The sequence below is a fragment of the Salmo salar genome, chromosome ssa04 (genome assembly GCF_905237065.1).
Source record: "Salmo salar chromosome ssa04, Ssal_v3.1, whole genome shotgun sequence".
NCBI lineage: Eukaryota > Metazoa > Chordata > Actinopteri > Salmoniformes > Salmonidae > Salmo > Salmo salar.
Window position 1 is genome coordinate 76,467,925 of NC_059445.1, and position 21,776 is coordinate 76,489,700.

Sequence of the window (21,776 nt, forward strand, 5' to 3'; positions counted from 1 at the left end):
AATGACACACAAACAAATGAACTCAACTTTCAAGTATTTGAGGAGGAAAAATGGTTGATGACATCTGGCATCGAACAACCTCTCTGGTAAACTCTCCCCGCTGAGATCTGAGGTGATGACCCCTGCCCAAAGCCCCCAGAAACCCTGAGCCGCCAGGGAAGGGGATTCACACATTACACACACTCTGTGTACAGAAATAGCTGGGAGGGAAGAAATACCAGCGTTCTGCTATCTGTCATAGTCGTCTGGGCGTCACAAAAAAACAGCAGTGCGATCCTGGGGTGAGATTAGTAAAAGCCCTCAAAAATGTCCTTTCTCTGTTTCTGGGTTATAATAACCCACACATGACTTAGGAAAACTGTTTTGATTGTTTTCCTATGGGGTAGGGGATTCGGACTAAAACTGACTTTATCTTAGCGACGGAGATTCAATCAAGTAAACACAACATAACATGATTTCGACACCCACCATCTCATATACGATTAGCATTCCTGAAACATTTTGTTCGAATATTATTTGATAATTTCAGTTAATTGATTGCTCCTGAATTGGCCATTTTAATTTAAAGGATTCAGATAATATTCAATAAATATAGTACCAATATCCAAATTGGACCAAACTTCTTCCTACCAATGAGTAAGACATCAGAATACATTGTTTTCTTTTTGGGGGGGTCAAAAGCCACCCATGGACCAGACCCTCCACACCAACAACCAGTATACAGTATCAGTTCTCCATGTTTGACAAGTAGAATTAAGCTGTGGCTTGGAGTATTGCATCTCCCTGCTATGTAATGTATTCCCTGTGAATCTGGTGATGTTCTTTTCCCCTGTTCAGGGAATTAATAATTGAAGTCGCTTGCATTATTTATCATAAAGTACCTTAAAACTTAGATTAATAGCCCCGGCGTTGCCTAAATCACTGAACACAACAGGGGCTTATTAGAGACAGGCTTCTATTTAAGCTTGGCGTCTATTTCCTTAATGCACACAGCTTTTGCTCATTTGCATAGTTAACTGTTCAATTCCAGCATTTTAATCAATTTCTTCTTTACACACTGTCACGTTTCTTTTGTCTTAGCATGCCTCCATTTCAGAATAATACATTTTTTCCCTTGACAGAATAATTATTCTCCTCTGACATGTTCAGCGATCTTTCTTTCGCTACTAGAGGTCGAACTAACAATTTCTCTGGGTCTGTACTCCCAAAGTTGACTGTTTTTGTGCTTGCTGTTAGCAACCAATGGCTAGCTTTTTCTTACTGGTTAGTGCTATGCGGGATCCTTGGGACATCCCTACCCCCCCATTTTGAAGTTGAAAATGTAAATGGTTAGGTAAGAGTTAAGGTTAGGTTTAGGGTAGGGACGTCCCAAGGATCCCGGATAGCAAGGACCATTTCTTACTGGCGATAAAAACCAACGGATGATAGCCATAATATTTCTGTCATTATTATTATTTATTACATTAAATAATTCAGTAAACACCTCGTAAACAATTCATGGTAACTTCATAAACATTTCATTTAGACTGTGTTTATTTGAAACAGGATTTTATTTTCTGAAACATGTGTCTATTCAAAGGGACACTTTAGGCGGCTATTTGAGCAGCAGCGTTTAATTGAAGTTTTACGGTAATTAGAAAGAACCAGGTTTTAATCACTAGATGCCGCTGTCCTGCTATACCGCCACACTCGTGTTTATTAAATAGATCACAACATTTCATTTTCAACTTGTAGAAAAGGGTTAGGGTTACAATTCAAGCCAGTCATCCATGAAAGCAATTCAGTTTGTCCTAATAGCAACCTGATGCTTCAACCCAACTCTACTTGAATAATCCAACAAGTGGCCGCTCTCAGCTATCCCTATGCAATTTTCATATGAAGACTTTTCCTACAAGCTCAACACTTTGATGGAGAAATAGGCTTGGGAATAAAATGTTGTGACAACCTTAAAATAATTGATTGCATGGTCTTGAGTTTTTCAATAAAATTATCAGGAAATAGCTCAATATGTTTGGTGATTAGTGACATTTACCATTTAACCCAATACCATTACAATTGCGAAACACTAAACAGTGTGTGTGTGTGTGTGTGTGTGGGGGGGGGGGGGACTTTTACCATTGAAGATCATAACATTTAAACCATTAAAACTGCTGTAGCCTAATGGTTTGCTTGTTCACCAGGAATGGCCTAACAGTAACTAATCAATAACTTTTTTGAAGGGAATAAACCACACATGCTTTCATGGAGGACTGGCTTGAATTGAGGATGACACCATTTATTTTCATCATGATCCAAATCTATTGGTTTTCTACCCAAAGTTGCAAAGAAAATGTTGTGATTTATTTAATAAAACACAAGAGACAAGCAAAATAGATAAACGAGTGTGGCGGTATAGCAGGAACATTGACATCTAGTGGTCAAAACCTCTTTATTGGGCCTTCCCTGTGGCTCAGTTGGTAGAGCATGGTGTTTGCAACGCCAGCATGGTGTGTGCAACGCCAGGGTTGTGGGTTCGATTCCCACGGGGGGCCAGTAGAACAAAAAAAAATGCATGAAATTGTATGAAATGTATGCATTCACTACTGTAAGTCGCTCTGGATAAGAGCGTCTGCTAAATGACTAAAATGTAAATGTAAAATGTACTTTCACACTACTTTATGGTAAATAATGCAAGTGATTTTAATTACTAAATTTCAGTGGGGGGGATACATCACCAGATTCACAGGGAACACATTACATAGTAAGGAGAAGCAATACTCCAAGCCGCAGCTTCATACTTGTCAAACAGAGAACTGATACTGTGTACTGGTTGTTGAGGTGGGATTGGCATGGGGTGTGGGTGTACGTGGGTGGCTTTTGACAAAAAATGTATTCCTAATGTCTTACTCATTGGTAGGAAACAGTTGAGTCCAAATCAGATGTGTGCTATATTTATTGAATATTATATGGGTGCATTCGATTAGCCTAATTTCTCTGATATAAAACTAAATTTCAACAAAATAATGTTTCTAGGAATTCTAACTACAGAATTTTTTGGGGAACAATCAGTTGGTGGGCGTCATAGTTTGCTGAAATGACATGGAACGACTGATTGGAATGCTCTCCTACGAGACCGGGTTTATAAATAAAACTAAACCACTGTCCTGGGAGGATTGGGGAATGGAAACAACAGGCACAGGATAATGGAGACCGTTTTGAATCTGAAAACTCCCAGCTGGGTATATTCTACCAGCAGTGCTCTGTGACATAATCTAATTATAACGTTTAGAGTCCCTGTCAACCACAGCTGAACGTCTATAAACAAAGCAAACACAATGTACTGTAGCAGTGTCCCTGTAGTAATACTACCAATAGTGTATTCATCGGCCTATGCCATTTCCCCAACACACTAGGGACTGTCTGAGCAGCAGTTCTCTCCTGAAATAGAAAGAGGAGCCGAGAGGTACAGAAAGAGGAGAGATACTCACCTTGTACTACTCCCCAGGGGTACTGCCTGGCCCTCACCGTTTTGTTTCCCACTTTAACCTCCTCGACGCTCCCCACCACAGCGAAGGGGAGGTGAGCCTGAAAGAGTTCAAAAGGTCAACAGCTCTGACCAGAAGCTGCTTTCAAACAACAATCTGTCTCTCACACAGGTTACACTCCTTCCTTACAGCGTAGTTGTTACGTGAATTAAGTTATCAATGTTCTTAAACCGAACTTCAATTAAACTACTCAGTCTGCCCCCCCCCCAGAGGGTGTAAGATTCTGGTTGAATGAAGCAGACGGAGAGCCAGCTTACAATTGGTCAGAATGTTTATTTACGAGAGCTCTAAAATCCATACAATGCACACAGTCTTTAATACTACACATTTCGTCATACAAATGAACTTACATCAGTAGAGAACTCCACCACGCTTTAGGCGGCTGTATTTTTCCACAGTACCCAGACCACCTGTCTCCTTATCTTTTGCCAGCCTAGCCGTTTTCAGGCAGTTGTTCCCCTCCCTAACTTAGGGAGGCCCATTTTCCTGTTCCTCTCACAAGGTCGTCTTATCAACTATGCCCTGTTCATTTTGAAATAGTAACAGTGTCTTACTCACACACAGTATTGGAATATAGTTTTTAACCCATTATTATAGCCTTATAATTACCTAACACATTTCAACAGGTTATATGGTTTCTGAGTGAAATCATTTAGTCAAACCTTTAATCATATAATTTCCATTACAGTAGTCAACATATTTATTAGGCAGATCTAACTGCTTAGACAGATGGCCATGTTCTCCCCAATTTCGTGGTATCCAATTGGTAGTTACTGTCTTGTCTCATCGCTGCAACTCCCGTACGGACTCGGGAGAGGCGAAGGTCGAGAGCCGTGCGTCCTTCGAAACACAACCCAGCCAAGCCGCACTGCTTCTTGACACAACGCTTAACCCGGAAGCCAGCTGCACCAATGTGTGGGAGGAAACACCGTACACCTGGCGACCGTGTCAGCGTGCATTGTGCCCGGCCCGCCACAGGAGTCGCTAGTGTGCGATGGGACAGGAACATCCCTGCCGGCCAAACCCTCCCCTAACCAGGACGACGCTGGGCCAAATTGTGCGTCGCCCCATGGGTCTCCCGGTCGCGGCCGGTTGTGACAGAGCCTGGACTCAAACCAGGATCTCTAGTGGCACAGCTAGCATTGCAGTGCCTTAGACCACTGCGCCACTCGGGAGGCAAGATGGCCATGTTTACTAGGCAGGTGTAACTGCTTAGACAGACAGCCATGGAAGAGAGGAAAGAGACAACAGGAGAGAAAATATGAATGTTTAATTTAGAATAAAACTTCGGTTGTAACAACGTTGCCATAGACAACACAAGAGTAACTCTAGGCCAACACAGTGTTGACATAAGTTACTTCAGGGGCTGTGTTTAACATCTGGCCAGCTGTATTTAGAGGCATGTCTTGTTGGCCTGATTAATCATATGGTTCTATAATTCTCCCAGAATTACTCTGGCCAGTGAGGTCCTACATCATGAGAAAAACACGTTCACCAAAGCAACCTCAAGAATGAAGTGGTAAGCCAAAACTGTCTAGAGCCCAGGTAATGTCATCTAGCCTGAACACAGAGCTATAGGGTGGGTCCCGTAGACACTAGACAGGTCAGACAGACCGGCCCAGTTCTCTGTCAGATCAACTGATTTGCTGCTCTACCAATTCTCCATCAATGCGGTACACAGAGGAAGTTTCAAAGGGAGGAAACAATGTGCAGCTATTAAAACCATATATTCCTATAGTGAGGAAAAAAACAGTGAGTGAGTGACTCACATTCATGGAGGAGTTGATCTCTGTGACTGCGTGGTCGTCTGTGGGGAACTGATAGATCTGCACTCCGTTGCTCACCAGCTCACTCATGATTTTAATCTTGAATTTATGGAGCTCGCTCTTGGAGATTGTATCGGCTTTAGCGATGATGGGGATTATATTCACCTAAAAAGGAGAGAAAGGAGATCATTCTGGCCATCAGGATAAACTCCATCTGGTTTGCTTTTTAGGTTTTTCTACAAATTGTACATCTTTAGAAATTCTGCTATGATTTATAAAAGGTTTCATGGTGGTTGTATGTTAAAATTAAAGATCAATGCATATCAGAGAATCTGAATTTGTCAGAGTATCATCAACAAATACTTGAAGTACTGAATGTCGCCATATGCAACCACGACGGGTTGATCTCAGTCAAACCCACATAGAGCAATAAAACAAACAGCAATTAAGAAAACAAACTGAACTCCCATCTCAGCACTAAAACAGATGGGAAAATAAACACATGCATGTGACAGTATTGCTTTGGCTCCTCAGAGTACTGGGATGATGTAGATAATTATCATAGATTAAAGTCACTGACATCCTATAGCCAGGAGGTGATGAGAGACAATTTGTTAGGGTCAAAAAGAAGGCCTTATTCGATGTAACCATTCAGCATCATTTTGCTACAAAGCAGATGTCATGGTTGTTTTGCATAGATGCCCCCGTCCTTTACACAAAGTCTATTGAGGTAAAACAGCAGAGGTTCATCTCATCCCTAAACCAGACCACCTTACAATACTCTACTTTAGGCATAGGTCCCTCAGTGCTGTGAAACTGTCAACGTTCCGCCTCAATAGTTTTTATGGAAGTATAAGTCAAACCCCATTGCCTGTCTGCTTTACATCTTAGACCTATAGGCTGATTTTCAGTCTGCCCTGTGTCCCCTGTGAAAAGGCTCATTAGTGACAGCTCCGAGAGCCATGCTGTTGGCTGAGGTAAGCTGCCATGCTGTTGGCTGAGGTAAGCTGCCATGCTGTTGGCTGAGGTAAGCTGCCATGCTGTTGGCTGAGTTATTGACCTAGACTTGGGCGATATCCAGATTTATACAGGGGTATTTAAAAACACAGACCGTATGATTTTCAATACTGTTTAAAAAAACAAAATGTTATATACACAGTGCATTCGGAAAGTATTCAGACCCCTGAACGTTTTACACATTTTGTTAGGTTACAGCCTTATTCTAAAATGGACAAAAAAATGTATACAATCTACACACAATACCCAATAATGATAAAGCAAAAACAGGTTTAGACATTATAGCAAACGTATTAACAATTAAAAAAACTAATATCACATTTACATAAGTATTATGACCCTTTACTCAGTACTTTGTTGAAGCACCTTTGGCAGCAATTACAGCCTCGAGTCTTCTTCGATATGATGCTACAAGCTTGGCACACCTGTATTTGGTGAGTTTCTCCCATTCTTCTCTGCAGTTCCTCTCAAGCTCTGTCAGATGGGGAGTGTCACGGCACAGCTATTTTCAGGTCTCTCCAGAGATGTTCGATCGGGTTCAAGTCCAGGCTCTGGCTGGGCCACTCAAGGACATTGAGACTTGACCCGAAGCCACTCCTGCATTGTCTTGGCTGTGTGCATAGTGTCGATGTCCTGTTGGAAGGTGAACCTGCACCCCAGTCTGAGGTCCTGAGCGTTCTGGAGCAGGTTTTCATCAAGGATCTCTCTACTTTGCTCCATTCATCTTTCCCACAATCCTGACTAGTCTCCCAGTCCCTGCCGCTGATAAACATCCCCACAGCATGATGCTGCCACCCACGCTTCACCGTAGGGATGGTGCCAGGTTTCCTCCAGACGTGACGCTTGACGCAAAGGAGTTCAATCTTGGTTTCATCAGACCAGAGAATCTTATTTCTCATGGTCTGAGAGTCCTTTAGGTGCCTGTTGGTAACCGCCATGTGGGCTGTCATGTGCCTTTTACTGAGGAGTGGCTTCCGTTCGGCCACTCTACCATAAAGGCCTGATTGGTGGAGTGCTGCAGAGATGGTTGTCCTTCTGGAAGGTTCTCCCATCTCCACATCGGGTTCTTGGTCACCTCCCCGATCAAGGCCCTTCTCCCCCGATTTTTCAGTTTGGTCGGCTCTGAGTCTTGGTGGTTCCAAACTTCTATACAGTGGATTCGGAAAGTATTCAGACCCCTTGACTTTTTCTACATTTTGTTAAGTTACAGCCTTATTCTAAAATATCTTAAATAAAATGTTTTTCCTCAATCTATACACAATACTCTATAATAACAAAGCGAGAACAGGTTTTTCGAAATGTTCGCAAATGCATTAAAAATAAAAAACAGAAATACCTTATTTACATAAGTATTCAGACCCTTTGCTATGAGACTCGAAATTGAGCTCAGGTGCATCCTATTTTCATTGATCATCCTTGATATGTTTCTACACCTTGATTGGAGTCCACCTGTGGTAAATTCAATTGATTGGACATGATTTGAAAAGGCACACACCTGTCTATATACGGTCCCACAGTTGACAGTGCATGTCAGAGCAAAAACCATGCCATGAGGTCAAAGGAATTATCCGTAGAGCTCAGAGGCAGGATTGTGTCGAGGCACAGATCTGGGGAAGGGTACCCAAACATTTCTACAACATTGAAGGTCCCCAAGAACACAGTGGCCTCCATCATTCTTAAATGGAAGAAGTTTGGAACCACCAAGACTCTTCATAAACATACCCCCTCAAAAAATGCTAACCTCCCCTGTTATTGTAATGGTGAGAGGTTAGCATGTCTTGGGGGTATGATATCTGTGCGTCTGTAGCTCTCACTCATCATTATTCACAATTCATTGAGGATTATCTGGAATAATGGTAGCATCCACATGAATGTGGAAGTGTTTAGAAATATATTATATTATTATTTACAATAGAAGTGACTCCAAAATGACACAATACATTATTTGCCATTAATTTCTATTGCGCACAAAACAATCTGAAACACAACCAAAACAAACAGCAGATGCATCCAACAAGTTTATAGTCACAAGCTTGATGTAGTAATTGCGTGCTAGGAATATGGGACCAAATACTACACTTCTGACTACTTTAATACACATAAAGTGAATTTATCCCAATGCTTTTGGTCTCCTAAAATGGTGGGACTACATACATAAAGCTGCTGTAATGTTTTTAGTGGTTCACCCTATATGGATGAAAATACCCTCAAATTAAAAAGTTGACAGTCATAGTCATTGTATCATTTCAAATCCAAAGTGCTGGAGTAGAGCCAAAACAACAAAAAATGTGTCACTGTCCCAATACTTTTGTGGGGTACCCCCACAATGCCTGGTGAAGTCCATGGTACAAAATCAGCTAAAAAAAAAAGGTGAGGGAACCCAGTGTGAATCAGTGACGCCTCGCAACATGTCAAACCAAGCAAAGAAGCGGAGGTGCTCACTAGATTAGTGTCGTAGGTTCAACAGTGTGTGAGGATGGCCATGAAATGGGCAATTAAAACCACATCAAAATATGTTGATGTATGCCGTGTTTGTGGTGAAACGTACAATTGTAACAGGAACAAACATAACCTTTTGGAAGGGAAATTGCCTTTATTGCGACCGGACTACACTGGCTTTAGAAGAAATAACTGGACCGGCCACACTGAGTGATGGGTTTTCAAAAGCAGTATGTGGCTCCTGTCAATCTTCTACTCAAATATAAAAAGTGCCAATGACATGGAAAGAATCAGCTATTTTTGTGAGGGAAAGAGCAAATTCTAGAGTTAAAACGAAAAGATGTCTTAACCCCCATAAGGTACCAAGAGTGTCTGTTCAGGAAAGCACCAAGAGGCCGGCGAGATGAGTCCTGTTCAGGGACCAGCCTCCAGATATAGGAATTGAATCACTACAAGCAACGGTTTTTGGTGCATCATCGATTGTAGGTGACAACTAAAGTGATCAGCGGATAGGTCAAGTAAATGCTCTACCTTGGAACAACATGTCTGTCTATCTAAAACTCACTTTTGTCAATGCAACAGGCCATGCAGCTGCAGCTACATTTTGTTTATTGTCCCAGTATTAATCATTATGATAAGTCTATGAAGTGTAAAGGTCGAAAACATTGTTGCACAAGTCCTACAGGCTCACGTTTGTATGCTACATTTAATATCTTCAGTTGATAATAGTGCCAATTGTAGCCTACATCATTTATGCAGTTTGTTTTTTCCCTTGACAATGAAGTCACTGATAAAGCCCATTTTATGTGGCAGATAAAGTTTATTATTGAAAATGTGTTTCATAATGCATGACGACCGTTTCAGATATTAAAACTTTATTTTCCTTTTATGCAAGGTCACAACTACAGTACTTCTGTATTAGATTTTTTTACCACAGAAAAAGTGAAAGACAAAACAGTGCAGATAAAAACAGGTAAAAGTAGTGTACAGGTAAGGTTGGAAGACCAAAAGGGCTGATATGAAAACCACACCACAAATACATCAGCCCAGAGAAATACCAAAGTATTTGATGCAAGAACTGCTAACACCATGTGTGCCTCACAAAAGACCTCATCCAAAATCATCCCATGTCCAGTTTGACATAAAAAGTCAGCAGGACCGTCAGAGCAGACAGACCTCATGCAGCGATTTGATAAAGACTGATCTGAAGCCAGAGTCTGGAAAGCACTCAATCTCAAGTAGATTTGAGGATATCAACCATATAGTGTTTTGGATCAGCTACCACAAACCCAATTTACACAGAGAGAAGAACAAACCATCTGCTCGTTTGGATCGCAGACAGAGGCACAAACATTGACAGTTGATTTCAGCTGTGGTGCTGAGACCCTAGAATGGACATCATGTTATATGCCACAGTTAGAGAAGTAACAAAAGAGAGGAAACACGTAGTACTGTTACCAATGACAATGTAGATGCACAAAACTTGTATTTACTTTTATAACGTTACATTCTTTGTTGCACTTATTTGTGTAATTACTTTAACTGAAAATATTCTATGAACCTTTTTTTTTTTTAAATCATTTGTGTAATTACTTTTATTACAATCTTATGTACAGTTAACTTTCTTCCTGTTGTTCCTGTCTGAAAAACTGTATATAGGAATATGTTTTATGGGCTGTGATGTGTAAAGCGTGTCAGAGCAGTAACAACTGCTATAGCCTAGCCTTTTCCAAATTCTCTGGGCCAACACTGGAAAGCCCACACTTTTTCTACTTTGAAAGTTGTTGCCTTTTTTGGATGAAATAAGTAACTACAAGTCAATTTACAATAAAGGCATACAATCATCTGAGCATTGATGTTTCCAAATCTGGATTATTTATTGAAGTCAAGTGAAGGAGAAAAGTGAAAGATAAAAAAATGCAGTTTATAAACAACTATGGGTGACAGGTTACATCTAGACCCACTCTATACTTTAGATAGGGCCCAACTGGAAATCTTTAAGCTAAATTATAAAATGTACTGTGTGTGTGTGTGTGTGTGTGTGTGTGTGTGTGTGTGTCGTGTACGACATACATTCTACACAACTCAATGGGAAAAGGGCCCGTTTCCACAACAACATCCTAGACTACATCCAGTAAGTATTTTAAGCAGATGAGACAATACATGCAGTATTTCTCAACATAGCATCTAAAAGGACTCATGTAAACTCAGTCATGTTTGCAAAAGCCCCAAGCTGTCCCAACACTAAATCGTCATTATAATAATCATCTCTCAAGGTGTTCATCATCCCCAAAAACCTCAGTGATGATAGACAGAGCAGATTTCCCCCCCCTCAATTCAGAAAAGTAAGGGAATTGTGCTCAGACTGTTGTCAATGATTTTGTCAGGGTTACCCTCATTGGCTGATGTGCAATAAACAGAGACACTCCCATGAACACCTGTGTGTGCCATCTCAATTGCAAGGTCATGTAATTTCTCTCTCAGCTATTGCCTATGCTCCACTGACCAGCCTATGTCTTGGTTAGAATTGTTGTCCTGCATGCCTCTCCAAAGGACTTGAATTGCCCTCACATGCTGTGCGTCCTTGCAGTTAGCACAATTGTCACAGCAGTCATGTTTGGGTGATATTGGTTGCATGACCTCAATGAGCTGTAACAGTTTCACCCGCCTGCAGCTGGTACTGTTTTACACATACAGTCTCATTTTATCTGAAACGCCAACAAGCGGTCTTCCATGGTACAACATAAGTGAATGTTATGTTGTGTCGTCCCTCCCCGCTCTGCCATATGCCTGCATGTAGGACTCAAGGTCTTGAGGTGGTCCATAGTTGACTACATGATGGACACCCTTAAAGTCTAGCCCCATTCCCAGTGCAGAAGTAGCCATCACAACTCTGTGATTAAAAGACTCATCTTTCAAGGCAGCGATGATGCACAGTTTTATATGCTCGGGTATCTCTGAGTGGGACATGTTGAAAAGCCTGTTTTCCAGCCTGCCCTCTACTCCTCCTGGATGCACAGAGTTCTCCAAGGAAATGCTGAAAAACAGGACAGTATGACAGTCCTTGGGGTTTCAGGCCCCTTTGACTCCAACTCTTGTGAGCAACCATGAAAACATCTCTACAGGGTCAGATGACACCTTTCATCACTGCCTGTCTGATGTTGTCCCTGTCAGGACTTTTCACCACCCTCAACACAATGCTGCATGCCCAGTGTTCACCAACCTAAACACAATGCTGCATGCCCAGTGTTCACCACCCTCAACACAATGCTGCATGCCCAGTGTTCACCAACCTAAACACAATGCTGCATGCCCAGTGTTCACCACCCTCAACACAATGCTGCATGCCCAGTGTTCACCAACCTAAACACAATGCTGCATGCCCAGTGTTCGCCACCCTCAACACAATGCTGCATGCCCAGTGTTCACCAACCTAAACACAATGCTGCATGCCCAGTGTTCACCAACCTAAACACAATGCTGCATGCCCAGTGTTCACCACCCCAACACAATGCTGCATGCCCAGTGTTCACCACCCCAACACAATGCTGCATGCCCAGTGTTCACCACCCTCAACACAATGCTGCATGCCCAGTGTTCACCACCCCCAACACAATGCTGCATGCCCAGTGTTCACCACCCCAACACAATGCTGCATGCCCAGTGTTCACCACCCTCAACACAATGCTGCATGCCCAGTGTTCACCACCCCCAACACAATGCTGCATGCCCAGTGTTCACCACCCCAACACAATGCTGCATGCCCAGTGTTCACCACCCTCAACACAATGCTGCATGCCCAGTGTTCACCACCCCCAACACAATGCTGCATGCCCAGTGTTCACCACCCTCAACACAATGCTGCATGCCCAGTGTTCACCACCCCCAACACAATGCTGCATGCCCAGTGTTCACCACCCCCAACACAATGCTGCATGCCCAGTGTTCACCACCCTCAACACAATGCTGCATGCCCAGTGTTCACCACCCCCAACACAATGCTGCATGCCCAGTGTTCACCACCCTCAACACAATGCTGCATGCCCAGTGTTCACCACCCTCAACACAATGCTGCATGCCCAGTGTTCACCAACCTAAACACAATGCTGCATGCCCAGTGTTCACCACCCCCAACACAATGCTGCATGCCCAGTGTTCACCACCCCCAACACAATGCTGCATGCCCAGTGTTCACCACCCTCAACACAATGCTGCATGCCCAGTGTTCACCACCCCCAACACAATGCTGCATGCCCAGTGTTCACCACCCCCAACACAATGCTGCATGCCCAGTGTTCACCACCCCCAACACAATGCTGCATGCCCAGTGTTCACCACCCTCAACACAATGCTGCATGTCCAGCTGCTTCATGATGCTATTCCTTGTAGCCTTGGAAACACAATACAGGAATTGGTAGGAGTGACCGCAGCTCGCCAACCATTCTCCACCACTTCCGAAAAGCAGGCTCCTTCCCCTGTGCCTTACCCCCTTATAGGAAATGGGATAAAAACAAGACAATATGCATTAGTTGTCAAAAGGACTAAATAATACTTGTTTAATGACAACATTGTCATGTTGAAGGTAGAGTGTGGCCTGTGTGTTCATTTAAAGGTGGGTTATTTTAAGAAAAGGTTCAACATTATTGATCCATACTAAAATGCACAGAATCACAACTGATCAAAGAATTAGCAGGTTTCACGCATGAGACAGTAGTTTTACAAGTCAAATAACCCAGGGCATTTCAGATCATATAAGGGCAATTAACATGTACACACATACACCACATGGTAATAAAAACACATGGCATGTCTCCCACCCCAACCCACATCCCCTTCTCCTGCTCTCCCCACATAGCTGCACCTCCATCACCCCTCCTCTCTCTCCCGATAAGACAGTTTTAGTCAACAGCCAAAAAGATGCTCAACACATTTTAGTTCCACACAAATAACTTACCATTGAACCATATCGACACCCATTCCAATGAGACGCTCGCGGATCAATAACGTTTGAAGTAGGCCTCACCATTTCTGAGACAACAAAAGTTTCAGGAGTCCGGAAGACAATCATGTATTCACCCTTGGCAATTTTCTCATCCATCTCACTTTGCACAGTGAAAACAGCAGCAATTCCTTGAGAGTTCAGGACACAAACCTGATCCTCTATTATTGACAACAGAGAACTACTATTACCATTGAATTCTCCACTTTCAATAAATCGCAGACTGTCGGCAACACTTAATACACTAAACTTGTACCATAGCCTGTAGCTAGACACACCAAAATGTATATTTTCTTTAATAGAGTGTTCAAGGAGAGGAGTTAAAATGCCTTCATTGATTCGATGTTGTGTATAGAGCACACTTCTGGCAAAACAGAATACAATTTCCCTCCATATTTTCTCCGATGTTGAAAACTAGCTAGCATACGAAACAACTTTATACAAAATGTGTCCTACCTGGTTGGAAAACAGTGACGAACACATACCACCCTCTAAATATCCTGATAAAAACGACTTCACTTGGAGTAACAAGGACATGTCCAGACAGTCAAGAATTGACTTCTGGTTGATTTTTAATTCATTAGATAACACTGTAGTCAAGGTATCCATTGAATCATCAATTCGTACTGATCATAAAGTTACATTCTTATCTTTAAATATTAATGGGTCTGAAGTTAATAAACCGAATCAGAGTTATTGTAAACTCAATAGTTGACTGTTGGAAGATGATCATGGTCCTGTGTGGCTCAGTTGGTAGAGCATGGTGTTTGCAACGCCAGGGTTGTGGGTTCGATTCCCATGGGGGACCAGTACGGAAATAATGTATGAAATGTATGCATTCACTACTGTAAGTCGCTCTGGATAAGAGCGTCTGCTAAATGACTAAAATGTCAAATGTAATCATATCAAGATGGATGCCAAAGATATTATACAACACAATTGGAGGAAAGCCCAACTATTTAAGTTTCATGGGAAATGCTGGGAATTAATGAAGTATGAAATAAGACAAACAGCCATGAAGAGAGCTAAAGAAATTGCCGAACTTAAAAGATTGAGGGAAGATAAACTTATGATGTTTGAAATACTTTCTCTAATCTCTATGGAGGACCTTGGTGAAGAAGGAAAGGGTCAGTTATTTTCTTTACAACTAGAAATGGACCGAATGTATGAAGAGAAAGTAAAAGGGCCATTTGTAAGATCAAGAAGGAGATGGTTGGAGGAAGGTGGGAAAAAAATAAAAAATACTTTAGCAATTTAGAGAGAGAATTTTTCTGAATTTACCTCTATTCATAAGCTTAATATAGATGGCAAAGAAAATGAAAACCCCAAAGATATTTCAAAAATATGTTTCAGAATTCTATGGTCATCTTTTCGCCTGTCCTACTGGTGACATATCTGCCTTTCTAGACTCTGTCAAAGACTATGCAAAATTAATTGATGAAGACTTCCAAAAGTCTTGTGATGAATTTATTTCTATTAATGAAATAAAAAAATGTATCAGCAAGCTAAGCGAACAAATCTCCAGGGAATGATGGCATTTAGTGAAATATATAAATATTTTCAGGAGGACATTGTTGAATTTATATTTAATATTTTTAAGAAGGCAATTGATTTAGGGTTCCTGCCTGTTTCTATGACACAAGGCCTCGTTTCTGTAATACCCACAACAAACAAATATCCTATTATGTTAGAAAATTGGAGACCAATCACATTAATGAACAATGATGGAAAACTACTTGCAATAAGACTTAAAAAAGGTCTTGACCAAATCATTGATGATACCCAGTCTGGTTTTATGAAGGGCAGACATATACCTAATAATATTCTACTAGTATTGGACTTGATAGACAACAATGAGCACACTATGGAAGATCACTATATTTTATGTGTAAACTTTTACAAGGCTTTTGATACAGTTGAACATTATTTTGTTTTTGAGACTCTTCGATTTTTTGGTTTTGGTCAATATTTTCTGAATATTAGGAAATGTGAATCATTTGCGTTGAAAAGATGTGACTTAAACTCAGTATGTAATATCCCTATAAATGATGTGATCACATATTTTGGTATTAAAGTTAGCAAAGATCAGAAAGAAAGGGCCAACTTAAATGTCTCTCCTATTGTAGAGAAAATTGGAAAGAGATTTTACTCCTGGTTATTAAGAGATCTTTCTTTATCTGGACATGTACTTTTGTCCAAATCTGAAGGTCTGTCCCGATAAATGTATACCTCTCTTGGATGTAACTAAAATGGTTGATACTAAATTATTTAACTTCATATGAAGGAATAAACCTCACTATTTAAGAAAAGCGGTAATATGTAGCACCCAAAGTGAGGGAGGGTTGAATGCTCTGGATTTTAAAACCTCTAATATAAATCTTTAACAATCTAATTTAACATTCCAACAGATTGGTGGTCTAGAATTCTTACTCAAATGCAACTTTGATGTGGGTAAGATCCCTATTAAGCTTGCTAACTTTCATAAACAAGTACTTCACAAGCATTAACATCTGCTAAACACGTATGTGACCAATAACATTTGATTTCTGACTTGGAACCTCATGTACAAACATCATTTGTCCCCACATAGATAAACAATCTGGAATAATAAAGACAAAATACAAAAACAAGTCTATATTTTTCCAGAACTGGTTTGACAACAGCATTATCTGGGATAAACAATTATTGAATCACGATGGGATATGATTATCCAGAACTCATGAGAACACACAATGTTACATTCACTCCTGAGGAGTATCAAATTGTTGTTAGAGCTGTCCCTAAAGGTGCTCTTCTTCTTTTAGGAGAATATAACAATACTCCAAGTGCAACTGTTGAGGAGTTTATAGCCTCAATACAGCTAGAAGGAATTTACATTTTAAACTATAAATGTAATAACATGTATATAAGAAAAACTGTCAAAATGTTGCTATTCCCTCTGCTAAAATGTACTGGAATGCAGCCCTAGGACAAGTGAACTGGAACAAAGCCTTGTTGATGTCTGGCAAATATTGTATATCTAATAAGGTGAAAGAAGTATCATACAAACTCATTCATAGAATCTACCCTGTAAAGACCTTTATTATACACCGATTCAAAACAGCTATTGATAACAAATGTGTATTTTGTGGTTGTGACCCAGAAACTCTTGACCATTTATTTTGGGACTGTTCTTATGTCAGAAGATTTTGGAGTGAGTTAGAAGATTTTATATTAAAAGAAACGACTATTAATGTTAATTTGAGAGATTCTGATATTATGCTTATTTTGATCAAAATGATTTAACTTTCATTGTTCATTTGTTTATTTTTCCTGGCAGATCATTTATCCATAAAATGAAGTGGGCAGAGAACAAACCCCTCTTCACATTATTTAAGATAGAAGTGTAAAACAAAAAAGCAATACGTACCATATAACTTAGACAAATTGAAAATGTATCTAGATATGCAATACCCGTCTGTTAGGTTTATGTACATGTTTGTATTTGTTGTTCATAATACAAATAAATAATAAAATAAAAACCCTTCAACGGGTGTATGGGGAGAGGGTTCTTAAAATGGAACATCCGCTCCCAGCGGACAATTCAAAATGTTGTTGCTAAATTCTCCAGACCTCCAAGGAAGGCGTGACAACAATGTGACTGGAAGTATGACAACTACACTGTGTTCTTGACGTTTTGTACACTCAGTGTGTATGTATATGACGGTATGAAAATCTGGATAACGCCCAACCCTATCATAACCATACCATCTGTTTGATATGAGTCATTGCATTTCTAGACACAAACAAGCCTGGCATTTCCTCTCCACCATTCCTAGAACAGCTCTATAGGCCATACAACTGGCCTGAGATATGAGCTTGGTAGGGCTGTAATAGGAGTTGGAGTACTGGATGTATTGTCAGGTTTGTCAAGTGTCAGCCGGAGTATTTCACAGATTTCACCCGCCCTCTTTGGGGTCAATAAAACTTGACTGCACTAGTAACTAGTTGTGACATTCTCTTTCCCTCAGCCTCGTTCGTGCTTAAACTTCAAAAGTGACAAGATTCATTGCACCAGTTCACTAATTGAGGCAATGATCATTCATGTGTTTCCAATAGACCACAGTCAATTTTAGGGATGGTACGGTTAATCAATGAATCAAATATCCAAACGGAGGTTATTATTAGATTACTTGAGCGAGTGTATATTTTTGGAAAAAATAAATGGTAGGCCTATTTTAACAATGTAAAAGCTAAATTAAATTAAAATGATCCTAAACTATGGATCTGCTGCCCAATACTCAGTTATTCACATGAAAAACAATGATCTTCATAGGCGTAAGTTACAACAAACATACTTGCTTAAGCAGTCTGCCAAATACATTAGGGAACGATTTGAATCTGAAATCCCATCCAATAAAATTTGATCTGGAATGTCTGTCAGCTGGTCCCCAGCCCAACATGAAGAGCTAGCTATTCCACAACTGTGAGAAATCCACACCAGTCAAAGTAAAAGGATTTCAGCATCTATACAAGTCAAACAATAGGATGGTGTCTGTTTTTTGCCCACAAGGCATTGGTGGTAGTGATCCTTTACCTTGCTGTCCAGTTTCTTCATGGTAACTAAATCCAAAGACTTCAGCGAATGCCCCGTGGGAGCAATGAAGTACAGACAGATGTGGACCCTCCCGTCGTGGTAGTTGAAGAGGGAGCGCTTGATTTTCAGCTCTTCCTGGAGGTAGTTTTCAAACTGTGTGTCGATATAGTCCACTATCGGTTTATAACTGAAAAAATAAAAATAAATGTTGTTTTACTAAGTGGTTATTGGTTTGACATTTTGGTCCCACTATCTCATGTTCTGTCTTTGTTTCTTTCAAAGTTGCCAGTGGGGATATCAGATGCCTGTGTGTGTACAGAAATAACCTGTATCTACTCAGGTTAATCTGGCCTTACACTATCAAGTATCACAAATTGTAAATACTTAAGAGGTCACAGAGGTGAACATTTAATATGCCAGTGTGTTTAGTCTAGCATTCTACAGATGAAGTGAGACAAATAACATAGAAAGTCACTGATCAACCCTGGAAATCAGATGAAATCAAAAACCTAAAGTATTAGCCATCCCTGTGTCCATCATCATACTGTAGCTTAGAGGGCAGGTAAGTGATATGGAGGCTTTCCAAGAACTTATGTACAATGTTTAACCTTCCCCTCTGAGATATTTTCCCAGAATGCATCATTGATGACCTTTAAAAGGCTGTTTGGGATGCATCGCTGCAGCAGTATTTTCCCAAACATGATGAGTTACGGCCTGTTCCTCCCACTGTATCATTCAGGGGGTGTGTGAGCCCTCTTGCTGCAGAGGTTACACAAACACTCAGTCCGACAGCTGTAGTTCAAACCAAGAAAGTCCCCCTCATCATCATTCTACACCCCCCTCCATTCAGGGGGGAGATTAAGTCCTCAAAATGACATTAGTTTAACTGTGCCTGTCTTGTCTACATCCCAGGCAATGTAAGCAATTTACGCCAAAAGATAGCATATTATCATGCACTGTGAGAGTATGAACAGGATAAAGAGACTCAATACTTCCAACTATTTATCAGCTGAATCTGATTATCAGCATCAGCTGCTTACCTCTCCTCTTTGTTGATCTGGTCCCCGAACCCCACAGTGTCCACAATAGTCAGCTTGAGGTGGACGTTGCTCTCCTGGAGGTCATATGTTCTGGGCCGCATACACACGCCATTCTGGTAGTGGCTGGCCTCCTCATTCTCAAACATTGTGTTAAAAAGCGTATTCATTAATGTCGACTTGCCAATACCCGTTTCCCCTAGAAAGCATGAGAGAGAAAAGTGTTGTTAGGTCTCAGTAACTCTCAGGAGGGACATTCTGATTACAGCCTCTTCACAGCAGCACAGTCATCTGTTCTCCTTCGAGTCAAGGGCAGCAACAACCCTGGCTGCATACCAAATGGCACCCTATCCCCTACATAGTGAACTACCCTTGACCAGAGCCCTATAGGCAGTGCACTACATATAGTAGGAAATAAGGTGCCATATTACGTACCTGCCCTCTAAACTACAGTATAATGACAGTGTACTACCATGTGGTTTGATACTCACCTACACAGAGGATATTGAAGCAGAAACCCTGTGTCACCGATTTACTGACCAACTGATCGGGAAGGCTGTCAAAACCAACATGGCCACCCAAACTGAGATTACGCTTTTCTTCATTCTGAAAAAAATACAAGATTAAACAAATCAAAAATGATGGCAAAGCTGGAGATACGCGAGGGGGAAACCGCGAGGGGGAAAACAGAGTAAATGGACGGTAGTACTGAATCGAGGATTTAAGGATTATGGAATACTACTGCCACGCTAAATTGTTTCCCTGTGCATATGAAATGTTCCCATAATTAATTCTAGAGACATGTAGCTCCTCATAATGTAATTACGAGATGAGCACTCTGGCCGAGGAGCTGAGGTTGGTGGAATAATCCTTCAAAACAGGAGCTGGCATCTCTGCACTGAGAACAGGCACCAGAGATTCCAACAGTCAAATTACTTCAGATTAATTGAGGTCATACCAAAGAAATCTGTCACCCGCAAAGGAAGTTAGCCTGCTACTCTCATGTGAACAGCACATCTCTAATTATGGGTGATTTGTGGGGAAGCAATAATGTAGTCCCTCATCTTGCTTATCTCAGATGGGTAACACCTTGAGATCAATGGGTCCATCCCAGCATGTCTGGCTTAGCCTTTCCCACTAAGGCTGCATATTTGGGGGCTGATGTCACCGGACACAGCCTGAGAGCTGAGCGGTGCAGGCAGGCCAATGTGTAACTAGAATCGACTGAGAGCCACAAAGGAAATGCACACACAAAACCTGCCCCAGTGTGTCATCGCAAGGATCATGCAAAACTGAGGACGTGGACACAAACTCCCCAGATATGAACTCTGAATTCCACACGTCAGAAAAGCTGAGACAGAGGCATCCATCCATCCATGTAGTAAAGGAAAGAGGTCAGTATAGGAGTACAAAGTATAAGAGGAATGAGACGGTGCCATTCAGAGAGCCTCTGTTTTTAAAAAAGTCAGTAGGTAAGGAAACAACCCTTCCCATGTGAATCACTGGATCACAGAGAATTAGCTGAGCGTAAACGATGCCATAAAACGTAAATGCTCCTTAATGGGAAACTTTGTATAGTCCATTGCTTCAATTGTGAAAATATATTACACAAATTACAAAGAACTCAAACAAGGGCAAAACCTGGATCTTTGAACCAGACAGACTGACAGACAGAGACCAACAGTAGAGAAGGCCTGAAAAACGAATTTCCATCCCCAGCTGAAGTCTCTGCTTCAGTGAACTGAAAATCGACACAACCCATCAGCAACATCCTGACACCACTACCATCACTACTACTACCATCACTTACTGCTACCACCACCACAACTACAATCACTAATACTACTACCACCATCACTACTATTGCTGCTACTACCACCACCACCATCACTACTACTACCATCACTTACTGCTACTACCACCATCACTAATACTACTACCACCACCAGCACTACTATTGCTGCTACTACCACCACTACTACTACTACCATCACTTACTGCTACTACCACCATCACGACTACAATCACTAATACTACTACCACCATCACTACTATTGCTGCTACTACTACCACCACCATCACTACTATTGCTGCTATTACTACCACTACCATCACTACCACCATCACTTACTGCTACTACCACTACCATCACTTACTGCTACTACCACCATCATGACTACAATCACTAATACTACCACCATCACTATTATTGCTGCTACTACTACCACCACCATTGCTGCTATTACTACTACCGCTATTGCTGCTATAACTAACACCATCACTACTACTACTACTACTATTGCTGCTATTACTACCACCACCACCACCACCACCCCCCCCACTATTGCTACCACCACCACTACTATTGCCACTACTACTACACCATCACCTCTACTACTATTGCCACTACCACCACCA

The 21,776-nt window shown here is 41.2% G+C and overlaps 1 protein-coding gene across 5 annotated transcripts in view; it reads right to left on the bottom strand.

The window, feature by feature from the left end:
- Positions 1–21,776, bottom strand: part of sept8 (Septin-8) — a 57,190-nt gene that overhangs the window by 13,140 nt on the left and 22,274 nt on the right. For 3 of the 5 annotated variants that reach the window (XM_014197988.2, XM_045716235.1, XM_014197989.2), the window contains exons 2-6: positions 19,850–19,964; positions 19,362–19,557; positions 18,322–18,508; positions 5,294–5,455; positions 3,468–3,564 (exon numbers count right to left, since the gene is read on the bottom strand). In XM_014197988.2, the coding sequence (XP_014053463.1) occupies positions 3,468–3,564; positions 5,294–5,455; positions 18,322–18,508; positions 19,362–19,557; positions 19,850–19,964 (757 nt within the window). Of the gene's footprint in view, positions 1–3,467; positions 3,565–3,777; positions 5,456–18,321; positions 18,509–19,361; positions 19,558–19,849; positions 19,965–20,316; positions 20,396–21,776 lie in introns of those variants that run through there. The other 2 variants (XM_014197990.2, NM_001173763.1) reach the window with 2 other exon arrangements.